The 26,840-nt window shown below is 41.7% G+C and overlaps 1 protein-coding gene across 5 annotated transcripts in view; it reads right to left on the bottom strand.

Moving 5' to 3' along the window:
• The window catches only part of LOC138296693 (adhesion G protein-coupled receptor F5-like), a 912,996-nt gene that overhangs the window by 735,229 nt on the left and 150,927 nt on the right, over nucleotides 1–26,840 (bottom strand). For all 5 annotated transcript variants that reach the window (XM_069236060.1, XM_069236064.1, XM_069236063.1 and 2 more), the window contains one exon: nucleotides 23,279–23,329. In XM_069236060.1, coding sequence (XP_069092161.1) covers nucleotides 23,279–23,329 — 51 coding nt within the window. The remainder of the gene's footprint in view (nucleotides 1–23,278; nucleotides 23,330–26,840) is intronic.

Genomic DNA, 26,840 nt, shown 5'->3' with positions numbered 1-26,840 from the left:
TATTCGTAAAGGGTTTTGGTTAATGTGGGTGTGTGTTTTATAGTGCTTTATAGTGGTGTGTGAATGAGTGTCAGGTGTGTGTTTTTGGTATTGGCCAATATTGTATTGTTTTGTATTTGGATGGCCATCCTGAGCGCGCAGGAGTGTACTGCCAATGGTTTACCGTCATTGAATGTCTGCTGTGGTGATTCGTGGGTCATGATGTAGTGGGCGTTGTTTTGTTGGCGTAACGGTATGGGTGTTGGTACTGCCACTTTAACACTGACCTTTGGGCTGGCGGATTTGTGTATGTGGCAGTATTCTGTCGGATTGGTGTGTGTGTGTGTCATAATATGGAGAACGGATATTCGCCACCGTGGCGGCATGTTGGCGGCCGTCACCATGACAGTAAGCAGCATTTACTGCCAATGTCATGATGAGGGCCATAGTGACTGCCACTAGTCACACCAAGCATGTCAAATTACCAGTGGGGTGGTTGTTTTCTTGTGAAAATACCACCTATATGTACATTCCTGCCAATATAACCTGAGGACTGTGTGCTTTTACACGGTTAGGACTTATGATGTTTCCACAAGGAAAGCAGTTCAATTAAGCAAAGACTGTGACTCTGAAATTCAGTTATTATCTAAGTCAGAATAAGTAATCTTAAGTCTTTCTATGGTAGGATTTTCCAAATTAGCTGTTTATAATACTCGAGTTATTAACAAATTAGAATGTTTGATTGTCAAGAACATTAATAATACATCTATTGCTTTAGCAGATTTATTATTAGATATACGAGGCACTAGAACAGCTGCATTGCAAAACAGGCCAGCTATTGACTCCTTGCTTTTGAAGCATGATCACGGCTGCTCAGAATTTGACGGTATGTGCTGCTTTAACCTGTATGATCAATCTAAATCCACCTAAACTCACATTGAAGCCTTGCATGAATTGGTAAAGGGAGTCAAGCAAGATGTATACAAAGGGTGCTGGGATTGGTTATTTAGGTGACTTCCTGATTTAGGTCAACTTAGGTCTATTTTAGGTTTAATACTTGTAGTAATTTTTATGATAATAATGCTACGTTGCAGTATAAAATGCATAACTCACCTAATTACTATGTTTAGACCAAAAAAGGTTACTTTTACACAAGTATGCTATGAGAGTCATTGGTCAAAGGATGGAGTGTGTAATGCTATGTGTAGTAGATCACCGAGTCCATCTTGACCACTGACTTCATTTTGTGCTTAGTTTCAAGTGGTGTCACGGTGATGGCACATGGTTTTTCCACATTCAGCTTGTTTTCCGCACAGAATGTGTTTTCACTCTTCTTACCAGAACAGGGTCAGACCGTGCAGGAACATAACATGGGGGGTGTGGAAGGTAGACATGATAAAAGAGTCTCAGCCTTGGAATGTTTTCATCAAGGAAAAGTACAGCTGTCTTTAGAATGCGCATTGGGACAGGGCCAGTTCCTTTGCGTGTTTTCGACGCAGACCGAGTACAGCCAGCGCTTGAATTTCATAACCGAAGGGAGGGGGGTCACCAGAATCTTCCTCTTGAATTAATTTAAGGTATATAAGGTGGGGAAACTTGGCACTGAGGAAGGAGCTCGTCTGAAAGTGCACGCACCGTTCAAGGAAAAAGTCCCATGTTGGAAAAAAAGATCTGTCCCATGGTGATGCATTTTAAATTTTAATTATTTTGCCTGAATATATATACGTTTTCACTGCCTGTATTCACTGTTATTATTGCACTTGTTCTGCTTATCATTATTTAACTGCTGTGAGTGGTTTGGCATATACACGTGTTTCACTGCATTCAAGTTAAATGACGATGTTCATATTTCCGTGTGCTTTTATTTGATATCTGGGAAGTGTCTTAATAAATCCATTACTCAGACTAATAGTGCTGCATTATTTGGCATAGTTTCCTCTTAGTTTAAAGTAGAGCAATACACCGTTATGAGTTATTGATTCCTGGATCCACTAATGGTGTGGTCAAGAGGGGTGTTGTACTGAACCCAGCTACATTATTGCCTGTCAATGTTAATGATTCAAATAATGTTAATGAAATGGAACATGACTGCCTTGATGTCACTGAACTGTGCACCAAACCTGACCTGATAATCAGGATACTCCTTAGAGGAGAATGACCAAGTTGTATTTGTCGATGTCTCCCTTTTAAACAACTGTGAAGGTACTCAGAGAGCTGTTTATACAGTTTGTACCCTCTCAGGAGTGGTTGAAGCCTCATGGCTTCAAGGAGTCTTTTTTGACAAAGTAGCATAATTGGTTGCTCTTACAAGAGCATGCTGTGTATCAGAGCAGCTCAAAGTAACAATATTTACAGATAGTCAATACGGATTTGGTGTTGTACATGACTTCGGGTCGTTATGGTACCAGCAAGGTTTTATGACCTCATCAGGATCACCCATTCAAAATGGGAAAGAATTCATAATTTGTTAAGTGCTTTGCAGCTACCTGAGAAGATGGCAGCTGTGAAGTGCACAGTCCTCCAAAAGTTGAATGATTATGTATCTTTGGGTAATGCCTATGCTCACCAAACTGCCAGATATTGTGCACTCCATTTCATCACCTTCAAGGAAGAGTGGGGTGATGGAAGTGACACCGGTAAGACAAATCAAAGTTTCTTGATGTCAGTGGTGGATACCTGGGATGAAATTAAGAGATTACAGGATGAGGCAACAGAGGTAGAACACAGAGGTTGGATAAAAGCAGGTTGAGTTCAAAGGGAGGAAAGTTGTGTTGCCAGATTGTTTGTTGTACTTGATGGAAAGGTATTGTCATGGTCAGGTTCATCTCGGCAGAGATGCAATGATTTGCACTTTCAAACAGACATGGTACAACCCCAGATTTGGATTGATTGCAGAAGCAGTCTGTCACAAATGTGTTACATGGCAACAAATGAATGTAGGGAAATGCACAGTGGTTAATTTGAGTCAGATAGGCAGATTGGGAGTTCCATTTAACAGACTGCAACTTGATTTTATTGAGATACCTTCAAGCAATGGATTCAAGTATGTATTTGTTGTTGTGTGCCTGTTCTCCCACTGGATCGAGGCTTTGAATTGGCCTGATGCATTGCCACTTGTCCTGGTGAGCGTGCGTATAACCCCTGATAGGAAGACAGGACTGTCACCTCACCAGATTCTTATGGGGGGTGCAATGAGGTTACCAGCAGTACCTGCAAATGCACTTGTGAACATAACAAATGACTTAATGCTGGATTATTGCAAAGGTTTTGATGATGTGATTCACTCTTTGTCTCATCAGGCTGAAGCAGCAACAGTTCAAACGTCTCAAGAACAGTGTTACAGCTTGAAAGCTGGTGATTGGATTTTAGTTAAGAAACATGTCAGGAAGACTTGCCTAGAGCCAAGGTGGAAAGGACCATTTCAAGTTATCTTGGTGACAACAACATCGGTGAAGTGAACTTGTCTTCCGAACTGGATCCATGCAAGCCGTACAAGTTCCATGTCCTATTGAAAACACAGAGGCTGCTCCTGCAAGAGCGAATGCTGATGAAGAAGGGGTTCAACTTGATCAAGCTGTGGGACGTAACCAGTGGCTGGAGCAGAAAACATGCAAAGTGGTGAAGGTGCAAGCAGTTTGAATGCAGACAAAGGTGCAGGAGAGCAAAGTCAAAGTCAACTGACTCCTGCTAGCACAGCAAACATTGTGAATGCAGTTGCACCCGAAAGGAGAACTGTGAAAGGAGATAAATGGCCTTTAGCTGCACATGAACTGGCTGCAGATAAATTCCCAGCTATAACAGAAGAAGTTTAAGAGTCAAATCAAAGTGAAGATGAAGATGGTGCTGTAAGGAGAACGAAAAGAAAAAGAATGCCAAGCGGCAGATACTTTTCACCTGAATAGATCTATCTTGTCATAAATGAATGGGAGAACGAGTTTATAGCCTTATACTTTGACCATGACAAAAATTCTGGAACTTGAAATCGCATTTGAACCGAGTTTTAAAATAACTTTGACAATTGATCAATAAAGATATTACACTCTGGAAGTGATCATAACTGATAATCAGACTCTGTTCTGTTGAAAACGAATATTTGAAATATTTTTGAGAACTGTTAGCTAACTTGAAGAATATGTTTTCTTCTTTTTGAAGGGCAAGAACTGCTGTAAATAGTACAAAAGCTGCTTTCTTTTGATTTTGCTCATTTTTGTTTCACATTTTTTCCCTTCCTTTTTCTTTTCTCCACTGATTCTATAGAAGCCATGAGCTCAGCACATGGCAAACGCAACAAATGTAAGAATGTGTGCATTGGTTTGGTTACAGTATGTGTGATTGTGTGTGTTTTATTGATTGCAGGAATGAGTGGGTTAATGAAAGGGGAGATGCAAAGTACAGCAACTCCAGTGCAGAGGTTGACAACATCCAGGCAGGATACGTTTTATAAGGAAGAGCGACTGAGCTTCTGATGTGCTGACACTCTCCCTTTTTACCTAGTCAACTACTTTTTGCCTTAGATAGTTTTTAAAATCCTTTTTATTCTGTGTTTGCTCTTTATCTTTTTTCGTTATGTCTTTAAGGCAAGTGAACATTTTCTTTGTGCTGTTTCGAATGTCCACTGCCATAGAAAGCGAGATAGATGTATTTTGAATTCCACTAATGTGTAATAGTTTGCACCAGTGTTTGGTTTCAGAACATCAGATATTGCTGTTGTTCTTCAGTAAAACTGCTACAGTTACAGAGTTACTTGTTTGTCTTATGATGTTCAGACTACCATTTGTCCGACGTTTTGCTATTCTGTATCTTTACAGTATGTTTCTGAGACTCATCTACATTAATCTGTGTGTTAACCTGAAATAAAACCCTTTAACTTTATTACCGGCTTGAGTTTTTCAGTGTTTACCGAATTGGTTGCACTGATTAACTTTGTTGTGGATGTATGGATGCCTAATTTGGTATTTCTCCACTCCAGCAAGGGCTCAAAGGATGCCAACCTCGTTTTACATCATAACAGGTAAATGCCCCAACAGTTGCATGTTGCAATTGCACGTAGTGAGCACAAACCCACTTGACAGAGACTTCAGAAGGAAGATGGATATTATGCATGGGGTTACTATTGGCTGCACATGTAAAGGTGTAGCCATAGGGTTGCAATCATGCTCACTACCTAATTCCTTAATCCCCATCTTCAGACATTGGTTTTGGTACACCAGCAAGATAGCAGCCATTTTCAACGGTTTGTCCCTGATAAATCTGATTTGCAGTGTTGTGAAAAGCAGATGTTACTGTTACCCAGTTTTAGGATATGTTAATCATAGGCTGGGCAGTCTGTTAAGTGTGTGATTAAATAGGTACACTAATGAAATTCTTCATGAAAGAAGAGAGGTCTGGACTTCCGTGCTGCCCTTCTGTCAGCTAGCCTGTTTGAGGTTGCTCGGTGATCAGAACAAAAGTCATTTTACCCCACCAAACTGCCGTTTTGGTTAATATTTAATACTGTGTGAACAACAGCAGCAATTTGGAAGCACTTCTAATTCATTTTTATGGGATTTTAACTTTTTCAGAGTGTCTTACTTTGATGTGGCCAATTTAAATATTGTATGTTATTGTACCATTTCTATAGCACTTACTACCCATATGTGAGTTTCTAAAGCACTTACCAACATGGATAGCAAACTACAACATGTAGATTGGAAGGGTGCTGCTTGTTTTGAGCTTATGTGTGATGTGTTTTTATGTCATGTGTGATGACCAATGAGGTACAGCTTATCATGTTATGGGACGTGGCACCATGGGGTGTGATGGGTGGGGATATGTGAGAGGTAGACTCACAAACTGTAATTTAATAAGGAATACACTGATTAGCCATACCAATAGCAGAATACTGTGTGTCTGTACACCAAAAAGGGTGGTAATCACAGAAGGCCCAGTAACCCATATGGCAACATGTGCCAGGCACCAAAGGATTTTAACACCCTCTACTCAGGAATTACAAACAGGCTCCTGAGATGACTCCAACGCATCCAGAACGCCTCGGCCCGACTCATCCTCGATGTCCCCCGCCGCAGCCACATCACACTCCACCTGAGAGGCCTGCACTGGCTCCCCTTAAACAAAAAGATCACCTTCAAGCTCCTGATCCACGCACACAAAGCACTGCACAACACCGACCCACCTACCTCAACAACCAACTCAGCTTCCACACCCCCATCCGAAGCCTCCGCTCAGCCAACCTCGCCCTCGCCACAGTCCCCCGCATCCGAAAAACCACAGCAGGCGGCAGATCCTTCTCCTACCTCGCCGCCAAGACCTGGAACACTCTCCCCACCATCCTACGACAGACCCAGGACCTGCTGGCCTTCAGAAGACTCCACAAGACCTGGCTCTTCGACCAGTAGCACCCCCCCCTCCCCAGTGCCTTGAGACCCTTGCGGGTATGTTGCACGCTTTACAAATGCAGTGATTGAGTGATTGATTGAACGAGTAAGAAGATGCCAAAAGCGCTAGAATGGGAATTGGTGATAAAAACAGTAGCCATGCACCATTTTATTTAATTAATCTATTTATTTAGAGGCAGGGATACAGCCTAGTGCTCAAAAAATACACCTGATGAAGGAGTAAGGAAGCCGAATAGAAATCAAGGCTAGCAATCTCAATAGAACCAACTTAAACTTCAAACATCCAAATTCCACCTATTAAAACTGTGTTGAAAGAAGCCAAAATGTTCAGCAGTCTTTCACACCACAAGCCCCTCTCAAGCTGCAGAAGGCTATCAAAAGCAGACAATGACCAGTCGGATGGGTCATTTTCAGACTGTGACTCAGACCCCAGCCACACCGGCACCCTGCACATGGAAGGGTGAATGACAAAGCGCCTGGAAGGGTGAATGACAAAGCGCCTGGTAGGTTTCTGCCCTAAGTGCACAAAAGCAAATTGGTCTGTCTCGTTTACCTTGCAGGCCTCATCTCTACAAGTCCAATATTTTATGTGGATCCCAGGGACCCTTGCTTGTTCTAGCTAACATGAGAAAACATCCTCATGACCTTCAAGAATTTCCTTCCCTATATTTCCACCTTCTCTATTAGTAGTGAATGACATTTCATGGTAAAAAAGACACAATGTGAGGAAGTGAAACTTACCCTGCTTCCATTTTTTGGCTAGGAGAGAATCATGGCCCCGATTTGTAGTTCTCTATTTTTGTCAATCTTGGCACTGCTCTTCTCTGACCTGAGAACCTTGTGAAAACACTTTGGCCCATATTTATAATTTTTTAGCCCTGCATTTACGTAGTTTTTTGACGCACAATCGGCGCAAACTTAAAAAACACAATTGTATTTTGTTAGTTTGTGCCGTTTTTGCGTCAAAAAGCGGCACAAATGCGGCGCTAAAAAAGTATAAATATGGGCCTTTGTGTGTATTCCCAAAAATTAACTCTCCTTCTAATCTCCAGTGTTTTGGGAATATCCTTATTGGCTCAGGGGATCGTCACCTAATCATTGGCAGAGCCAGTATGCATAACATTCATTGTGTTGCCTTGTATTATTTCCCTGTTCATTATAAATAAACCTCCTGATAACCTGTTACTTGTGTGTTTGTATTAGGGTGTAGGAGAAACAGGGCAGATTCTACCAATAACTTCCAGAAGAGTACAAGGCATGAGACGAAGGTGGCAATTTAATTTACTTTTTCATATTCCTAACCTATCCCATTTTTTCCAAGTTGGACGACCACATAAAGTTAGAAATATATACAATAGGGCTGTCTTTTTGGGGTAATTGAGGGATTTTCATTCCTGCCATTTTGTCACTACCACTTCAGTTCTGACACCATATGAAAAATATTGGTGTGAAAACCCCATACGTCTGTAACATTCATTCACTTTTAACACCCAGATACTAAACGTTGCCTAATAAATCACTACCAGGATGCCACTCAGCGAGAATATTCCAAAACTTTGCAGTTCCCCTATTTCTTTTCCCTGGAATTGTATTTTTATGCACTTATCAATTTACTTATCTCCTCATTGTCATATTGCAATGTTTCCTTTTACCTGCGTTTCATAAGAAATGTAAATTTTCTCACCTGGTTTCAATCCCCTTTGAAGAGAGAGAATTCATTCTATATCCTAAAAATGAAAGATGTGTTTCTAAAGAACTCTGCTGCATTGTTTTTTGTTCTGGTCTGTGATTTATGAACTTCTCAAACACAAATGAAAAAGGTATATGTATCTGAACTCAACTTCATCTTGCTATACCCTGTTGCATACGTTTTTACTATTCTGTAGAGCCCTGTTGCATAATTTCTTTATACCATTCATTTTAATTTCTGCAATGCTCCCAAATTTTTAGTATGCACTAATCTGGTAAGAATCAGTTAACTAGGAGCAAGAATAGTCATCTTTGTGAGTCCTGCCTAGCCTTCCCGTCCAATGTGACTAATGTAATCCACTTAATGTAGTTTTAAAATAGGTGGACGTATTTCATTTGGATATTTAGCTTTTAATCCATGCTACTGATATTAGCACTAAGGGCTGTATTTATAGGCCCCTAGCGCCACAGTGACGCTTCTGTGGCGCTGCGCAACGCATAGAAAAAACAAAATGCCAGAAATTATTGTTTATATGTGGGAAGGTGTCCCTTCCCACACATAAACAATCATTTGAAAATGACGCTTTGGCACTTCTGTGTGTGCTGCATTGTGCAGCACACACAGAAGTGTCAAAGCGCCATTAATGATTGTTTATGTGCAGAAAGGGACACCTTCCCGCACATAAACAATCACACCCCTCAACACAGACATCCTTGCACAATGGTGCAAGGATGCCAGCGTTGGCGCTGGCAGCTAAATTTAGCGCCAGCGCAGGGGGAAACGCAGGGGTGTGCCGTATTCACTTAAATATGGCGCATCCCTGCATTTCTAAAGTGACGCAGCGCTGCGCTGCCAATTTTGGCGCAGCATTGCGCTGCGCCACTTTTCTTTAAATCTGGCCGTAGGTCTCTTGACCAATGAAAAAGAAGATCAAAAGTCCTGTGGTGATGTTTTTTATGAAGTCACTTCAGTTGACCAAACACATCCTTCTTTCTAACGTAATGTACCCAGCCTTTAGGACTCAGTAGGCCTGCCTTAGAGGTGACTTATAAATATTAAAAAGGACGGTTAGAGCGTAGCTATTGGTTAAAATGGCAAGACTGAGTTAGCAGTTTAAAAACTGCTCTGCCAGCAGGCAATGGCAGACTGGGAGTCATGCTTTGTTGTGTCATACTCGTGGTGGCATAATCATTGCTGAAGTCCTCGAAGGACTCTTAACTTACATGGATGAGGCAAAATAGAGGGGCCTCACATCTTCTCTTTTGCACAGTGCCTCACATGTCCTTGAAACGGCCCTGTTCACCGAATATTTGTTTGGAAGTCAAATATCCTTTTGTTCTATGCCCTGTGAGCTTGGGAAGTTGCCCTTGGAGTGAAAACGTGGAGGAACTATGGACTATTGTAATACATTTGTTACAAACATCATACAGGAGAAGAAGATGAACCTCTTTACCATGACGGTGATGTGAAATGTTGTGAATGTTGCAGATGAACAATGTGTGATGTCACTTCATTCAGATAATGGAATCGTTGGATCTAAAATTGAGAACTTTTCAATGAATCAGAATATTTTGTGGCTTTTAATTTACCTTTCCCAAAGGAACTTTCCTCAGTGTTTACCTGATTTTGCTGAGAGGCAATCCTTCCTGGACTTTGATTGGTTCCTGCAATTGCCCCAATCCCAAGGATTTTGACATTTTTCCTTATGCCCTCTGAGCAAAGACTTTGCTGAATTCTTTGCCTTTGTCACTATTGCTGGTGACTTGTTGCATGGGCTACTTCTTATGGACTCCCTAGGTACAGATTTTAATGTCTTTCTGTTTTATCAAACCAAATGCTGAACAGATTAGTTTTAGGATTTTTCTGAACCTGCACGATGACTCTTGACAGAACTTCTAAATGCTGACACTTTCTATTTTTACTTTCTTTTTACCAACCTTAGTTAGTCTTCAGTTGACCCAGATGTCGTGCTTCTAAATTATTTTTGTCCTATTTTCACTTTTTACATTTTGTCCCCTAATTTGATTGCCTAATACGTCAGCTAGCGACATTTCCTATAGGGATTTACTTAATGTGTATTGAACTCTGATGCATTTAATCTATTTCCGTGTTGGAGTGAGCTAGCTTATGTGTATTCAGTGATCACCAAGTCCTATTGTTGCTATTTGTGGTGTTGCTTGCATCAAGTGTTTAGTATGTTTAATGTTGATTCATCTTTTTTTTAAAGATCAGGACACCCTATGGTGGTCTTGTACCTTTACAGTTTGTTTTTGAGAATTGTTTACATTATCCTGTGAATATGTTTGTAATAAACACCTTTGAACTTTTAAATCAAACATGGTTTTCCACATTGGTCCTACTGTAAATTAAGATGTGTGTGTAGTCTTGTGTGAATCCTAACTATTACTTTTCTCTAGATGGGTGAAAAGGTTGTCAACCACATTTAAAGTATTTACCTATGTGTAAAATGCTCCAACAAGGCAGTGTAGTGGCATCAAGTAGATGTGCATGCTCCCTCCTAATGTAAAGACACTGAACATGTGCACTAGGCAGAAAGGAAAAATGAACAGCCATTCCCAAATGTTGGTACTCATGAAAAATGAGCCTTTAACATAAAAAAGAAATACGGCAAAAGTAAACCGTGCAAAACCAAAGCACACATGAATTTTCGAGTTACTGAATAATTTAGGCTAATTGAAATAGGGACACCCTTGGACATTTAATTTGGACTTGGTTTTTCTTATGTGGCCACATTGGTCAATACTGTAAATTAAGATGTGTTTGTAGTCTTGTGTGAACAGATGCAGAAGCTAGTCAGTCGGGATAGTCAGCAAAAAGCTTTTGAGAGCAGATAGCATTAAGGGAACTAAGCTCTATCCGGTCATTAGTATTGAAGAAGGAGGAAGCACCAGACCAAAGACTAAGCAAAAGACAAAAATATGTAACATAAATTAGATACTAAAAAGAAGGCTGAGGCTTGTGAAAGTGATTTGGATGATTATTTTATAAATCAGTTACTGCTAAATCATCTGCCTCCAAATATTTCTGAGCAAATATGAATGTCAAGTGAGACACAGAGAAATGTGACCATTGATGTTCCTTCTGCACCAATTCAACAGACCTCAACTCAGAGAGTGCCAGTTTCAAATGTGAGTGCTGTGGGACAGGCTTTTAATGTAAATACCAGTTCAGAGCTTTCCCGGAAATCAGACAGTGCAGAGTCTTCACATGAATTAGCCAGCACCAAACTTTCATCAGTCTGTGAAGAATTTTGCCCTGAGTCAACACGGACAAGGCATAACTACAGGTTTGACAGGATGGACACTAGGAGTGAAAGTTCCACCAAATCCAATGAATTACATGTCCCCAGATGCCTTAACAGTCCCCATGACAATAAGTCCAGTTATTCCTCTGTATGCTCCAGATATGAATGTGAATACTCCACATGCATTAAATGTGCTGAATACACCAGCGACATCAAACAGTGTACAGGGATCGGTAAGCCCAGGTGATTTAGAAGTCAGGTGAATAAATGCACTACAGAGAGCTTTGGCCCAAACCTGCATTTCAGATCCAGCATCTTTGACAAGTCAGGATTTACTGCAGATGCAGGGTTTCCGCAGTGATCCTCACCATATTTTGTGCTTGGGACAGACACCTAATAATTGTTGCAGTACCCTAGTCAGTCAGTTGCAGGTCATCAACAAACAGAAGCATTGCAGAACAATAGTAGGAGGCTGGCCTAGTTTGTGTGGGTACCTAAGGCTGTCTAGAGGTAGCTGTAGGCAGAGCCGCCAAGGCTGAACTAGGAGACATGCAAAGCTCTTGCACTACCACTGTAGTCACACAGTACTCACACACCAAAAAGACAATACTCAGTGTTACCAAAAATAAAGGTACTTTATTTTAGTGACACAAGGCCAAAAAATATCTTAGAGGCTATACTCCCTTAGGAGGTAAGTATTATACACAAAATATACACTAGTAACCAAAATCAGGTAAGTAAACAGTCAAAAAAATAGCAAACAGTGAAAATCACAATAGGTTGCAATGGGCCTAGGGGAAACCCAAGCCATATACTAAAATAGTGGAATGTGAATGTCGGTTCCCCACCTAGGCAAGTGTAGTGTGTAGAGGGGCGCTGGGATTGTAAGAAAACACCAAAGGTAAGTAAAATACCCCACCCCGGAGCCCAGGAAAGCAGGAGTAAAGTACAGCAAGTTTCCTAAAACACACTTGAAGTTGTGGTAGAAGACAGTGCAAGAACCAGAAGAGACTTCAGGACACCAATGATGGATTCCCGGACCTGAATACCTGTGGAAGAAGGGGACCAAGTCCAAGAAGCACTGAAGAGTCCCAGGAGAACAGGAGCCCCTGCTAACCAGGATGAAGGTGCAAAAGGAGAACCACAGATGAGAAGACACAGTCAGTATTGCACCAAAGAAGATAGATGCAGGTTCCTGGTTGGTGCAGAAGATGTCCCACACCGGAAGGATGAATGCAGTCTGGTTTGCCTCGCAGGACTCCGCCAACAAACTTGCTAAATGCAAAATGTGTGTTTTGCAAACACATGGTGCTGTCTGGGCCCAGGTAGGACCAGGTCGACTCTACCCAGGAGAAGGAGACAGAGGGGGCTCTCAGCAACGCAGAGAGCCCTCAGAAGACCAGGCAGTGTGCACAGGAGTCCCACAGCACGGGGACAAAGGAGTTGCAAATGGCAGTTGTAACAGCACTACACAAAGTGATCCCATGCCGCTGAGAAACAACTCACGGAGCTCAGCGTTGCTGGATAGAGTGCTGGAGACCTGGGCTGCGCTGTACACATAGGATTTCTTGGAAAAGTGCACAGAAGCTCTAGGAGCGGCAAAATACTCAGTGCACAGGGGTACTGTCTGGCACAGAGAGGCAAGCTCTTACATCCACCAAATTTGGACAGCTGGACCTTTTGATAGTCAGGGTCACTTTAGTCCACCACCTCTGTTCCAGGATCCACGCTCATCGTCGGGAGAGGGGACCCAGAGTACTGGTTGTCGCTTCAGAGAGGTGCCTGCTGAAGCAGGGAAGTGACTCCATCACTCCACGGGAGATTCCTTCAACTCTTCTGATGCAGGATGAAGACAGGCAGTCCTCAGATTGTGCACAACCTGGAAACTGTTGCAGTTGCTGACAGGAGCTGAAGTTACAGAGTTGCAGTAGCCTTCTTGGATACTTTGTTGCATTTGTAGAGTATCTGGAGCAGTTCTGCAGTTGATCCGATGGTAAAAGGTGAACCAAAGGATGCAGAGGAGTCCTGCTAGAGTCTTGCAATCTGAATCTGAGGAAACACCCACAGGAGAGACCCTAAATAGCCCTCAGAGGGGGATTGGTCACCTAAGCAGGTGTGGATCTATCAGGAGGGGTCTCTGACATCACCTGCAGGCACTGGCCAATCAGATGCTCCCAGAGTGCCCACCACCTTGGAATCCAAGATGGCAATATCCAGGGACACTCTGGAGGAGCTCTGGGCACCACCCCTGGGGTGGTGATGGACAGGGGAATGGTCACTCCCCTTTCCTTTGTGGACTTTCACGGCAGAGCAGGGACTGGGGGTCCCTGAGTCAGTGTAGACTGGATTATGCAAGGAGGGCACCATCTGTGCCCTTCAAACCATTTCCATAGGCTCTGGAAGGCTACCCCTCCCATGCCTGTAACACCTATTTTCAAATGGAGAAGGTGCAACACCCCTCTCCCAAAGGAAATGCTTTGTTCTGCCTTCCTGGGCTTGAGCTGCTTGAGCAACAGGAGGGCATAAACCTGTCTGTGAGGTGGCAGCAGCTGGGGGTGCCTGGAAAACATCAGAAAGGCTGGTATAGCAGTACTGGGGGTCCTCTAAGGAGTCCCAAGAGTACATGGAATCATACAACCAATGCTTGCAAAAGCCTTGGGGCATGATTCCAACATTTTTGATGCCAAACATGGCCATATTTGGAGTTACTATTATGAAGTTGTACATAGGTGGTTTACTGGGGGGGAAGATGTACCTATGTACAGTGCATGTGCAAGATGGCGTCCCCGCACTCACAAAGTCTGGGAAAATGGTCCTGGATGACGTGGGGGCACCTCTGCTTGTGCAGGGGTGCCCTCACACTCAGGTACTCTGCACCCAGTCTTCATGGTTGGAAGGCCTGGTAGAAGGGTGACTTATAAGCGACCTGGTGCAGTGTAAATGGCAGTGAAAGGGTGCATGCTCCATTTCACACCGGCTATAATGGCAGTCCTGTAGAAGCCTTGGTATGGGCTCCCTCTGGGTGGCAAAGAAAAAGTGCTGCAGCCCATAGGGATCCCCTGGAACACCAAAGCTCTGGGTACCTAGTGCCATATACTAGGGACTTATAAGGGGTGACCAGTATGCCAATTTGGGATGAAATATTGGGCTACCAGTATGCATTGACAAAATTCTGAGGGGAGAGAGCATAAGCACTGGGGTCCTGGTTAGCAGGATCCCAGTGACACAGTCAAACAGACTGACATCAGGCAGAAATTGGGGGTAACATGCCAAAAAGAGGGTACTTTCCTACAGTGGGGAACTTTAAATCTGGAGTTAGTTCTTTAGTTAGTGCTGTTGGAGACAGTCTTCTCTCAGATTCCTTCCTGCCTCAAAGCTGTCCACTTCTGTATTAAATCTACTGTCACACTCTTATTCTCTAAGTTCCCTGATGAGTTTTCCTCATCTTAGTCTTAACTGCCCTATACTGTTATGTGGTTCAGTACTAATAAGGCCAACTAATTATGACCTGCTGATCTTTCCTATGTGCAGCCCGTGTTCTGCACTGTCCTCATGCTGCTGTCAACTGAGGCCGGAAGAATGTGACCGTCCTGTCTGATGAATCATCGCTGTCTGCTGTCCTAGGAGGAGAGGTATAACTAAATGTGATTTCTTGTTTCCTTTCACTTACGTACTTACACCATCATATTTTTATAGTGAGTTATCCTAGTTAGATGCTTTTCCAAATTATTTTTGTCTTTCTTTTATTTTTTGCTTTTGTTCGCATGTATTAACGCCTTTCCCACACATGCAAGTCCAAGTTTATGTTAGTGATAGGAATGGCCCAGCTCTGACACCTGAAATCTGAAACCGAATGTTAAACTGTATTTTGATAATGTTCTGATGTCACCATCATCTGCTTTGCATTCTAATAATAATGTGTATATCATAGTGTTGCTAATCTACAATATTCTTTGGGAGAGTTTAACAGTATTGATGTTTAGTAGGCTACATTTTTTCAGACGTTTCGGTCAGCCTATAGTTTTCATGTATGTATATATATTTTAGTTTTGCCCACCATACATGTGACATTGATTTTGGGACTGTATTAAAGCTTCTGACATTTTAATCAGTTTCGGGTTTGATTTAGTGTTTATTTGATTATGGTGTTTAGTATTGTTTACGGTAAAATGTAATTGATTTGTGATTGAATTATTCTGACTACTACACTCTTCGCCAAGTCCAAAGGTTCAGTCGACCTCTATAGGTAAGGTTAGTGATGGTGTCTTACCTGAGCGCTGGTGGTTGTTGAACCTGGAATCACGGAGAAGACATTCTGCTCTGGGGACCCAGCCCTCCCTCACAAATCAGCAACTGATAAACTGAGTAACTGAATCAGGCCCTATAACAATAGGTCCCTTTAAGATGAACAACAATTTGTGGTGTGTGATTTGAGCCCTATGAGTCTATTTGAATGTGACTTGCTATGCAAGTTAAACTTTTCCATCAGTTGTACGTCAAGTAGTATTGAGATTCACACCCCAATGATGAGGATGTGGCATTAAAAATTGTCAATCAGACCACAAGTGACACATTGCACCCTTTGTTAAATTGTAATTATTTACCTGAAGATTTAAAAGACTCTGTGTACCCTGAAATCTGGGAGTTTTCAGGAAAAGAGATTCGAGTTATTAAAGTTGTTGAAGCTAAATTTTGTTGTAACCTAGAATACCTTCATATAACATGACACCTGATGTAATTGCCGGGATCACCCTGATGATAGAGTCCCTGATTGAGCACAGGATTCTAAAAGAGATAATGGGAAGTCCATGTAACTCTCCCAATCTAGGACTGCATAAGCCGAGTGGAAAGTATTGCATTGTCCAGGACCTTAAGAAAAATGAATGAGATAGTGGTTCCTTGAGGTCCTGAGGTATAGAATCCACCAGTAATATTATTTCAGATTCCATGTGAAGCAGAGTGGTTCACTGTGACTGACCTTTGTCAGTCATTCTTTTCGATCCCACTGTGTTTTGACATGGTACTGAGTCCCACAAGGGTATACGAAGAGTCCTTTAATTTTTCATCAGATTCTAAAGAAGAATCTGGAGTCCCTAGAAATGCCTTTTCACTCAGTCCTGATTCATTATATGAATGACCTGTTAGTGGTATCTAATACTCAGGAAGCATGGAAGTACTATTACCCTGTTAAACCACTTAGATGTAAATGGTCATAAAGTACCCCTAACAAAATTACAGTACTGTAAGAGAGAAGTCTTGCACCCAGGACACCAAACTGAGAAAGGTGAGAGGAAAGTGTCCCAAGAGAGAATAACAGCAATTCTGAAAATAAATCCCCCAACAACTCAAAAAGAAGTCAGGATGTTCCTGGGAATGGTTGGCTACTGTTGTCAGTGGTTTAAAACTTGTCCTTTTTGACCAAGCCTTTACCAAGGGTGAGACACATAAATGTGTCTGATCCAGTACTATTGGATGACAACTGTTTGTATGCTTCCACAGAGCAGAGGAAAAAACTCATGCCTCGGCTGTTGGAATGCCTGATTACAAGAAATGTTTTACTTTGTTTTGCTGTGAAAGGGAGAGGTGCACTCTCTAGGTTTTGACTGAGCCTTATGGAAGTGCCAACAGGGCAATAGCTTATTTTTCTGCTACGCTTGAACCTGTGGCTCTAGCTTTGCCCGACTGTCTCAAGTCAGCCAAAGCCACAGGTGTCAGCATTGAACAGTGTGAAATCATTGTTATGGGTCATCCTCTGATGGTTTTTTCCCCCCACTCTGTTGAGATTATGTTAACCCCCCCAAAAAAAGCAGCACCTTACAAACACACGACTAACACATTAAGAGCAACCCTTTTAGCCTTGCTACACATTTCCCTAAAAAGGTGTACACATTTAAATCCTGCAAACTTAACGGTAGTGACTGTTGATATACAAATGTTGTGGATGAGGTTGAACATGACTGCCTAGATGTCTCCGAACTATGCACCAAACCAATAACGGATATTCATGGCACCCCCTTAAGTGAAAACGATGAACTGATGTTCGTTGATGGCTCCTGTTTGAGAGACCATGAAGGAACCCTGAAAACTGGTTATACTGTTTGTACAGTCTCAGGTGTGACTAAAGCTTCCTGGCTTAAATGAGTCTTTTCTGCCCAAGTAACCGAAATAGTGGCTCTTACTAGAGCATGCTGTGTTTCCAATTAGCTGAAAGTGACAATTTTCATCGATAGACAGTATGGTTTTGGTGTTGTCCATGATTTTGGACAGTCATGGTCCCAGAGAGGATTCATGACCTCTTCTGGCATATCCATCCGAAATGAAGGGAAGGTTCACAACTTGTTAAATGTATTAAAATGCCTACCCAGATTGCAGCTGTGAAGTTCAGATCATTGAAAAGCAGATGATTTTATTGCACTAGGCAATAATTAAGCTGATTAAATCACAAGATACTCAGCCTTACTGTACTGCCTTCAACTGAGAATATTCCAGTGACTGAAAGGATAAAACGGAACACAATCTTTTGTTAACTGCTATAGGTACCTGGAAAGAGATTAAAACATTGCAGGAAGAAGTGCCAGAAGAAGAACAGCTGGGTTGGATTGGAGCAGGTTGTGTGAAAAGAGATGCTGATGATGGTTGGGTTTCAAGTGATGGAAGGGTTGTGATGCCTAATAACTTGTTGCCACCTATGACTAGGGATTACCATAGTCCTACACATGTGGGACATGAGATACTGGTGCAATTGTTCTGTCAGAACTGGTTTAATCCCAGATTCAGATTAATGGCTGAAGCCCTTTCTCACAGGTGTGACAGTTGTCAGAAGATTAATGTAGGGAAACGCACAGCAGTTACATTGAGTCACATCGGGAGATCAGGAGGACCCTTCAACTGAATGTAGCTTGATTTTATCAAATTGCCTTTATGCAATATACTGAGATATATCTTGGTCAATGTGTGCATATTCTCCCGGTAGGTTGAAGTTTACCCCAACCATGAGAAATGACAGTCTCACAGTAGCAAAACTGTTGCTTATGGACTTGATACCACATTTCAGATGCCTGACTTCTCTAGAGTTAAATCAAGGGAACCACTTCAACAATGAGGTGTTGAGATTACTGAGTGCAGCACTACAAGTTCAGCAAAGACTACAGTGCAGTTCCAGGCCTGAGGCTTCCGGACTGATGGAGCAGAATAACATAACTTTGAAATCCAGATTGGTGAAAGTTGGTGCGTCTATCACTCTGAAATGGCCTAATGCATTGCCTCTTCTTTTGATGAGTTTGCACTGTACTCTAGCTTGAAAGACTGGCTTATCACCCCATGAGATAATAATTGGACATGCCATGCGATTACCAGCTGTCTCAGCAAATGCACTAGTGAACATTCCAGATTAAGTGTTACTAGATTATTGCAAAGAACTGGCTGACATGGTTCATTCTGTTTCTCATCAGGTTGGAGAAGCAACAGTCCAGCCGCAGTAGGAGCTGTGCCATGACCGGTGTACTGGTGACTGGTTCATGGTAGAAAACTTGTGAGAAAGTACTGCTTAGAGCCACATTAGAAAGGACCTCACCAGGTGATTCTGGTGACCACAACAGCTGTGACGTGATCTGGTCTTCTAAATCGGGTGCATGCTGCACACACTCAGAAAGTGCCAGGTCCCTTTGATGATACAGCACCTGTCTCTGAAGGATTGACTACAGTGACTACAGTGAATCATAAAGAACAAGTTAGTCATGCTGTTAGGGATGAGAAAACAGCCAGGGGGATCTGAGTGAGTAAACAACAGCAGCAGTTGGTACAGAAGGGCTGAGATGGAAACGGTTGACAGTGCAAAGCTCAGGTGCTGACGAAGGACCCACGGTTGTAGCCAGTCGTGTTGTGCCTGGGGGTAAATGGCCGAGTAAGCAAACTGGGCCAGACGTGCAGATACCCACAACTGTTCCAGAAGAAACTGAAGAGTCTTGTCAAGGTGACAATGATGCTGAAAGACCAGTAGCTCGAAGATCAAAGAGAAGAAGAATACTGAGCTAAAGGTACACAGCACCTGAATGGACATACCTTGCAACTAATAAAAGAGAGAAGGATTTATAGCCCTTTGATTCAACAATCCAAATACAGATGAACATTTTTGAGTACTTTCTCGTGCTGGAGCTTAATTGTGAAATTTCTTTGCCCATTGGCAGACTGTGATATTGCATTCTTGAAGTAGATATGAATTAATTTGAACTGCAACTTGTACTGACAATAACTTTTGAACTCTTTGTACAAAACTAGATGAACTTTCTTGACGATCAAGATGAATTTATTTGCAATTAATATTGGCAACTTTTTCGTCACTATTTGCTTTGCTCACAAACATTTTTGATCTGAAATTAGAGAACTCAAGGAGTAGTAGTGTAGGAATATTAGTTGTTGCAGCTTCAATGATGATGTTGTTATTGTTTGGACAAAATTTACCCACACATTTTAATTCTGGAAACATTAGATCCCCAAGTACCCCAGATCATACAGTACCTGTTGTATTCAAAAAATAATTTTTAGACGAGGTGTTATATGCAGATGGGTACAGAAAAGACCTGTCAACATATGTGTACTATAAACTTTTGTATAAGTACGTAGGAATAATGCAGATTAAAAACTGCTATATGTGTTTCCAGTATTATTATTCCAAAGTATGATTATGTCTTTTCAGTTGTCCCCATCATAAAGCATTTGGTGCAGCCTTGCAAAAGCTAAAAACATTGACACAGTAGCATGATTTTTTATACCTACTCTGACATTTGGTACAGTCTGTGCCCACAGAAACAATCTGACCTGTATTCTTTTTCTAGGAGAAAAGGAGTTTATAGAAAAAGTGGAAGATAGAAGAAAAGGGATGAAAACAAAGGCAGAAACAGGAGTGATAGTTCGAAGTTGGGGAAAAGAAGAAATTGCTTACTTAGCCACAGGGAAACAAGCAGCTCTGGGTAGAGATTGGCAACATGTAGGGAAATTGTGTATACACAGACCCAAGTTGAAGACTGACAGTGTTTGTAGGGACTAATGAATGTAGATGTGTTTTGGTTTAAAAGTGTTTGGACTTTTATGTTAGCAGGACAAGACCCGCTACATCAGGAGTCCATTCATTTTTGGAAAACAGGCATAATTCATGTTTTCACAGAGCTGAAAGGATGGTATGGTACATGCTATCTAGGAGTAGTGTATCCAAAGGTGTATCACATGGATCACTTTGATGATCCTGTATGGGATAAGAAGTCTAATGCCCGAGTCAAGAGAGTTGCCAGTGCTTCAGAGGTAGTAGGAGATATTTGTGGTGCATTGATTCCATCTGTTGGAGTAATCCTGAAAAATCTGAAGATAAGAAAGTTGCAGATAAATTGTCCACAAATACTGCAGGTTCTTTCTTGTTAGTCGACACAGAAATGGTTGCTATTAGATCAATGATTTTTCAAAACAGGCTTACGTTAGACATCCTTCTCACGAAGGAGGGTGCAGTCTGCAAGGCTCCACTTGCTAACATGGCATCTCTCTGAGGTTTCATTCACATGAAGTGTTAGTTTATGTTTCAAAAGTTTCCAATATCACTGAATATTTGTTAGGAAATCAAGGGGCAGATTTAAGAAAAGTGGCACTGCACCCAGTGTAGTGCCACTTTTCTTGCACCCCTTAGCGCCCTCCCTACAGCTACCATGTGTGCACTGTATTTAAAATACAGCGCACCATGGCACAGGGTAGGGGCAATACCGTCAAAGGTTTTGACACTATTCATGTACTGTTCAGGATTAGCACCAACATTTTGGCACTAACCCTGAACGGTACATAGCAGCCCATTGTAACCAATGGGGTGCCCCATTTTAACGCCTGCTCTGAGCAGTCGTTCAAAATTCCACCAACAATGGCGCAAGGAAATCTTTTAGATTTCTTTGCACCATTCTTTCACCCTACCCCTAACAGGCGAACGCCCCCCTTGCGGACATTATGCCTGGTCTAGCCGTAATGTGGTGCAAGGGGTTACAAAGTGGAGCAATGCATGCATTGCGCCACTTTTTAAATCTGGCACTGAAATTTTGGCTTCATTGGACCACATTAGCATTAAACAAATGACACTAATGTGGCGGCAAATGTCCTCTTGTTCTATGCCCTGTGAGCTTGGGAAGTTGTCCATGCAGTGAGAACATGGAGGAACTATGGACAATTGTAATACAAATTCATACAGGAGAAGAAGATGGACCCCTTTCTCTTGTTGGTGTAGTGAACTTTTGCTAATGTTGCAGATGATCAATGTGTGATAGCCCCTTGATTGGATAATGGAATCGTTCGATCCAAAATTGAGAACTTTTCAACAAATCAGAACATTTTGTGGCTTGTAACTTACCATTCCTCGAGGAACTTTCAGCTATTTTTTCCTGACTTTGATAGAAGCCATTCCCTTCTAGACTGTGCTTGGTTTGTTCAATTGCCGATATCCCAAGCACTTTACCATTTTTCCTTATGCCCTCCGACCAAAGACTTTGCTGAATTCTTTGCCTTTGTCATTTTAGCTGGTGACGTGCTGCATGGACTCTTTCTTATGGAATCCCTAGTGAGAGATTTCTGTATTTCCCAACCATCCTCAAATGCTAAAACATTAGACTTAGGATTCTTCTGACCCTGTGAGAAGTCTCTTGACAGAGCTTCTAAATGCTGACGCTTTCTTTTTTTACCAGCCTTAATTAGTCTTCAGTGGGCCCTGATGTCATTCTTCCAAATTATTTTTGTCCTATTTGTGCATATTACTTTTTGTCCCCCAATTTGATTGCCCAGTGCATATCAGGTAGTGAAATTTCCTATATGGATTTCCCCAATGTGTTTTGAACTTTGATGCATTTAATCTGTTTCCATGTTGGGAAGAGCTGGTTTCATCAAGTCCTTTTTTTCCATTTTGTGTAGCTTGCAACAATTTTTTTAGTATGTTTAATGTTGATTAAGCTTTCTTTTATCCTAAGATTCAGAAACCCTATGGTGATCTTGCACCTTCATAGTTTTATTTTTAGAATTGTTTACAATAACCTGTGCATTAGTTTGTAATAAACACCCTTGAACCTTTAAATTGGGCTTGGTTTTCCTTGTATGGCCACATTGGTCCTACTGTAAATTAAGATATGTTTGTAGTTTTGTGTTAATCCTAACTATTTTGTATTCTAGATGGGTGAAAAGATTGTTGATCTTGGTTAAAGCATTTACCTAAGTGTACAATGCTTCAGCAAGGCAGTGTAGTGGAGTCACGTAGATATGTATGCCCCGCCTTCAAGTAAGGACACTAAGCATGCGCACTAGGCAGAAAAGAAAAACAAACAGCCATTCCCAAAGGTTGGTATCCATAGAGAATGAGCCTTTAACATACAAAATGAAATAGGGCAGCAGTAAGCTGTGTGAAATTAAGCACACATGAATATTCAAGCAATGAGATTTTTAGGAATTTGGTCAAACCGAAATAAGGACACTATGTAGCTATAGAATAAATATGACTTAGAGTAATAAGCAGAATGCGTTTGTGCTGCTGCCCTTTACCAAGTTGGCTCTGGAGGGACTACAGTGTATTAACAAATAAAATGGTGCTGCAGCAGTCACACACAAGCAAATGGAGAAGAGGCATCTATTGGCTAAATAAAATAAGAATTTCACGCTATGTGAGTGATTGCTTTCGGCTGACATTTTGGGGTCAAATCAAGAATGATAACCAGATTTTATAGGAGCTTTTCGAAAAAGACAAAATGTGCTAATCTCGTTGACAATTGGACTATTTATTTTATGTCCATCTAACTGTTTTCTCTTTCACAATAAAGTTGGAGTTAATTCCTGGGGAAATCAATCTTTACAGGTCAGAGTCACCAGATAGGAAAGGCTAGCAAGCGATTCCTTTCTTGGAAGCCACACATTATGGAAGTTATGGTTGTATTAGCTTACCCTTTGAGGACGCTGTACTGGAACTCTCTGTTCCAGTGGTTATTATGTTTGCTGCAAAACAAAAGGAAAAATTTACTTCTCAATTAAATGTTATTCAGACTTTTTATTAATTTGCATTGTAGGTATAGGAATACAGAATTTTAAAACATTCAACAAGGTGTATGCATTGGCGTGAAACATGTTGAAGGTACAAGGGCATCATACACACCTCAGCATGCACCATGCAGGGCCTGAAGAAATATGATCACATCAACTCCATCCTGATAAAACTTCCTTGGCTCCCCATGCCAAGCCACGCCATCTTCAAAACCAGTTGCATCATTTACAAAGTCATCACAACAAGAATTCAGCTTATCTTGCAGATAAGGTCACCATCTTTAGTGGTTCTTAGCATACCCACAGTGAGGAACCCACCAAACTGTAGACCAAGCATTGTAAAAAAAAAAAAAAAAACAAGGAAAGAGGCATTTTATATCCATGTACCCAGGATCTAGAACAACAACCTAATATTCGTCAGGATCATACAAATGCTTCTCCACTTTAGGAAAGAGTTGATGACAGATGTCTCAAAAGAACACTACATCACAATGCATTAACTGTCCATCCTGCTTCCTCTCCTATTACTAGTTGACTTTATGCTCATTGTTGACCATGTTCATCACTCCTCTGCCTTTTTACTGGCTTTTTGAAATAGGAATACATATACATACATACATAGAGATGTAAAACAAATTTGATATACCCTATTCAAGGTGTAGACAGGAATCCTCAATTGAGTGGGCTCTAACGGGAATAGGTTGACATGCAACTTTACAATTGGACTTCATACCTTTCCCATAGGACATTTGTGTGACCACTGGGGCATTTCACAAAACAATGGTCAGTACTACTCAATAAGACTGAATATCGTTTAAAGAAACATTTGAAGGGCATTTTAAACAATATCACATATTAATTTTCAGGGCATTTTTAGAGCCCCTTTGACTACCATCTTAATTGAAACCTTTGTTAAAAGGTATACTTGAAAGCACACTGAATCAGAAACACTGTCTCAGTGAGGCAGAAGCATTGTGCCACTTTGTAAATACGGCACAGGAAAAAGGCCCCCTTAAAGCCACCTTACTGTAAAACAAAAATGATGCTAGGGTGGCGCTAGGGGCTTGTAAATTTGCCCCTAAGTTGTGGAGTGTCTTTGGCTGCAGAGATATTTCAGGATGTTATGAGCTGAGTAATCCAACCTGTCACTCATGCTGGCATACTGGTTTTTGTGAAAATGCAGAAAGAACACAAGACCCTTACGCAAGTGTGCCAGTTACTTGCTGATGCAGGTCTCATTCTAAATGCAACAAAGTGTGAGTTAAACAAAACCAAACTTAAGTTCTTTGGGCACAGATTATCTGATGGGGGAATGACTCCTGATCCCGACAAGGTGCAAAATCTGTCATTGATTTAAGCAGGGCCATTTATTGCTCAAGATACATTTGTAACTTTGCTACCGTGAGGGCCCCTTTGACAGAATTGACAAAGAAAAATGTCCTGTACCAGTGGTCTCCTGAATGCAAAGTTTCAAAGACACAAAGCATGCAATTGAGAATGCAACTGAAACTGAACTTCGGTTCGTAATTTATTTTAACCCTAAATTACGAACCAAAGTCACAGTGGATGTGAGCCTAGTGGAGCTTGGGCAATGCTTGTTCAACACTATGGCCATCTGGATGCTCAGAGACAGATTGTAGCTTATGCCAGTTGAAGACTATCTGAAAAAGGACTTACCTACTCGCAGCCCGAGAGAGAGAGTGTGGCTGTGGTGTGGGCCTGCAAACATTTTCATTTATTCCTCTATGGAAAAATGATTTACCATCATCACAGACCACCAGAGGTTGCTCACTATTTTCGTAAACCCAAAGGTCAAAATGCTCCCTCGCATCGAGAGGTGGGAGTTGAGACTACAAGAGTATGACCATTAACTTATACACAAGCTGGGGATTTGAGACGATATGAGTAAATACCATTCAACAAAAATGAAATTAAGCAACTACCAATTTGTAGAATTCTTTTTCAGGAGTCCGAAGGCAATCAGTGGTTACTGGGCTCAAGGCTTAACAATCACTACCTTTTACCACAGATGTCCTGGAACTGAACCTTATTATTGAACTCAAAATGGAGTACCTCAGGATAGTGAAGTCAAGCAGCCCAAGGATCATTCAGGGAGGGGGAGTGGGGGGAGAAACTCAACAAATCATCCAAAATGTATTAGTAAATCAATTTCCTTCAAGTTATTTATTTTATGAAGAAGAAAGAGTTGTACTTCACCAATGCAAATATTCACTGCCTAATCTGAGTGCAACCCTTTGCTGGTATGTTCCATGTTTTGTAAGTTACGTTCAGTGCAAGTTCTGAGTGGCAGGCTGTACCTGCAGGAATTCATGGTGCACTCAGCACACCCCACAGAGTGAGAATTGAGATGCCTCTGCACCGTTCCAGCCAACATGGATGTGGTCCACGAAAAGTACACTTGTGCACACTGATTCAGATATGCATTGGCATGACAAGTAACAGGTGGAAGGAGTTTTCAAATGGGTTGCAATGAATGTGGTCCAGTGGATCTTGATTCATGGGTTTTTCTTCTGGCCTGAGCACAAACGTCTCACCCAAAAAGGTCAGAAGGCCATCCTGGGTTGCCAGAGTGAGTAAGCAGTGTTGGTTGAGGTCTCCTTCATGAATGGAGGAGGTCTTGCTTCTTGGTACAGTTCCTTTTCTGTTATACTGGTTTCTCAATGCAAATCATGGGATGTGGTAAGGATTCTCTATCACCTTGGTCTTTCTAGGCACCTGGTCACTTGTGTAGAAAAGTCATTGAATTGTGTTTTCTGATACTCTGCAGACACAGGTGATCTGGTTTCTGCTCATGCTGCAGTGATACTTCAGTGCTTCCAGGCCACACCCTCAAGTAGAGCAACACATGTCCCCTCCTGTGTCATAGAAGAGCGCTTCAGTTTATCTTGTCTTTGCCCTTTGTATTCCTTTGTCTCTTGGCCATGTCTTCCACATGCAAAGGCACCACCCATTCCCCTCCTAAGCAGCCATTCAGCTTCCTCCTTCAAGGCAGGGTCCAGACAGCCCCTTCTGGTAGGTTTGCTGCAAACCCCACCTTTATTGTCCGCCACTTGGTTTTCTGGTTACCACTGGAATGGGACCGGGATTCTGGTAGAGTAACATACGGGCAACCAGGCTTGATGTTTTTGTTCTATCTTTATACTAAAGTTGTAGACCACATTTGTGTTTTGTGATAGTCAGCTCTGAGAACAGCTGAAGCCAGTTCCTGGCTTTTTTGTTCATCAGAGACTGGTCTAACCATATTCTTTGTCTTTAGGTATCAGCAGAAACATGAGTTTGAGTTGGGAGCCACCTGTTAGGGAAGACTCAAAGCTAGGATACGAAAGAGGCATGAGCTGTCCACTTAACTATGTGATAACACATAGAGACTAGCACTTCCAGTGAATAATGTGGCATGAGAGGGTGGAAAAAACTCCCTAAGCTTCATAGGCACAATCTGGATCTC

This window comes from Pleurodeles waltl, chromosome 5, assembly GCF_031143425.1.
Source record: "Pleurodeles waltl isolate 20211129_DDA chromosome 5, aPleWal1.hap1.20221129, whole genome shotgun sequence".
NCBI lineage: Eukaryota > Metazoa > Chordata > Amphibia > Caudata > Salamandridae > Pleurodeles > Pleurodeles waltl.
The sequence above is the reverse complement of the archived record's forward strand: the minus strand, read 5'-3'. Positions and strand labels throughout refer to the sequence as shown.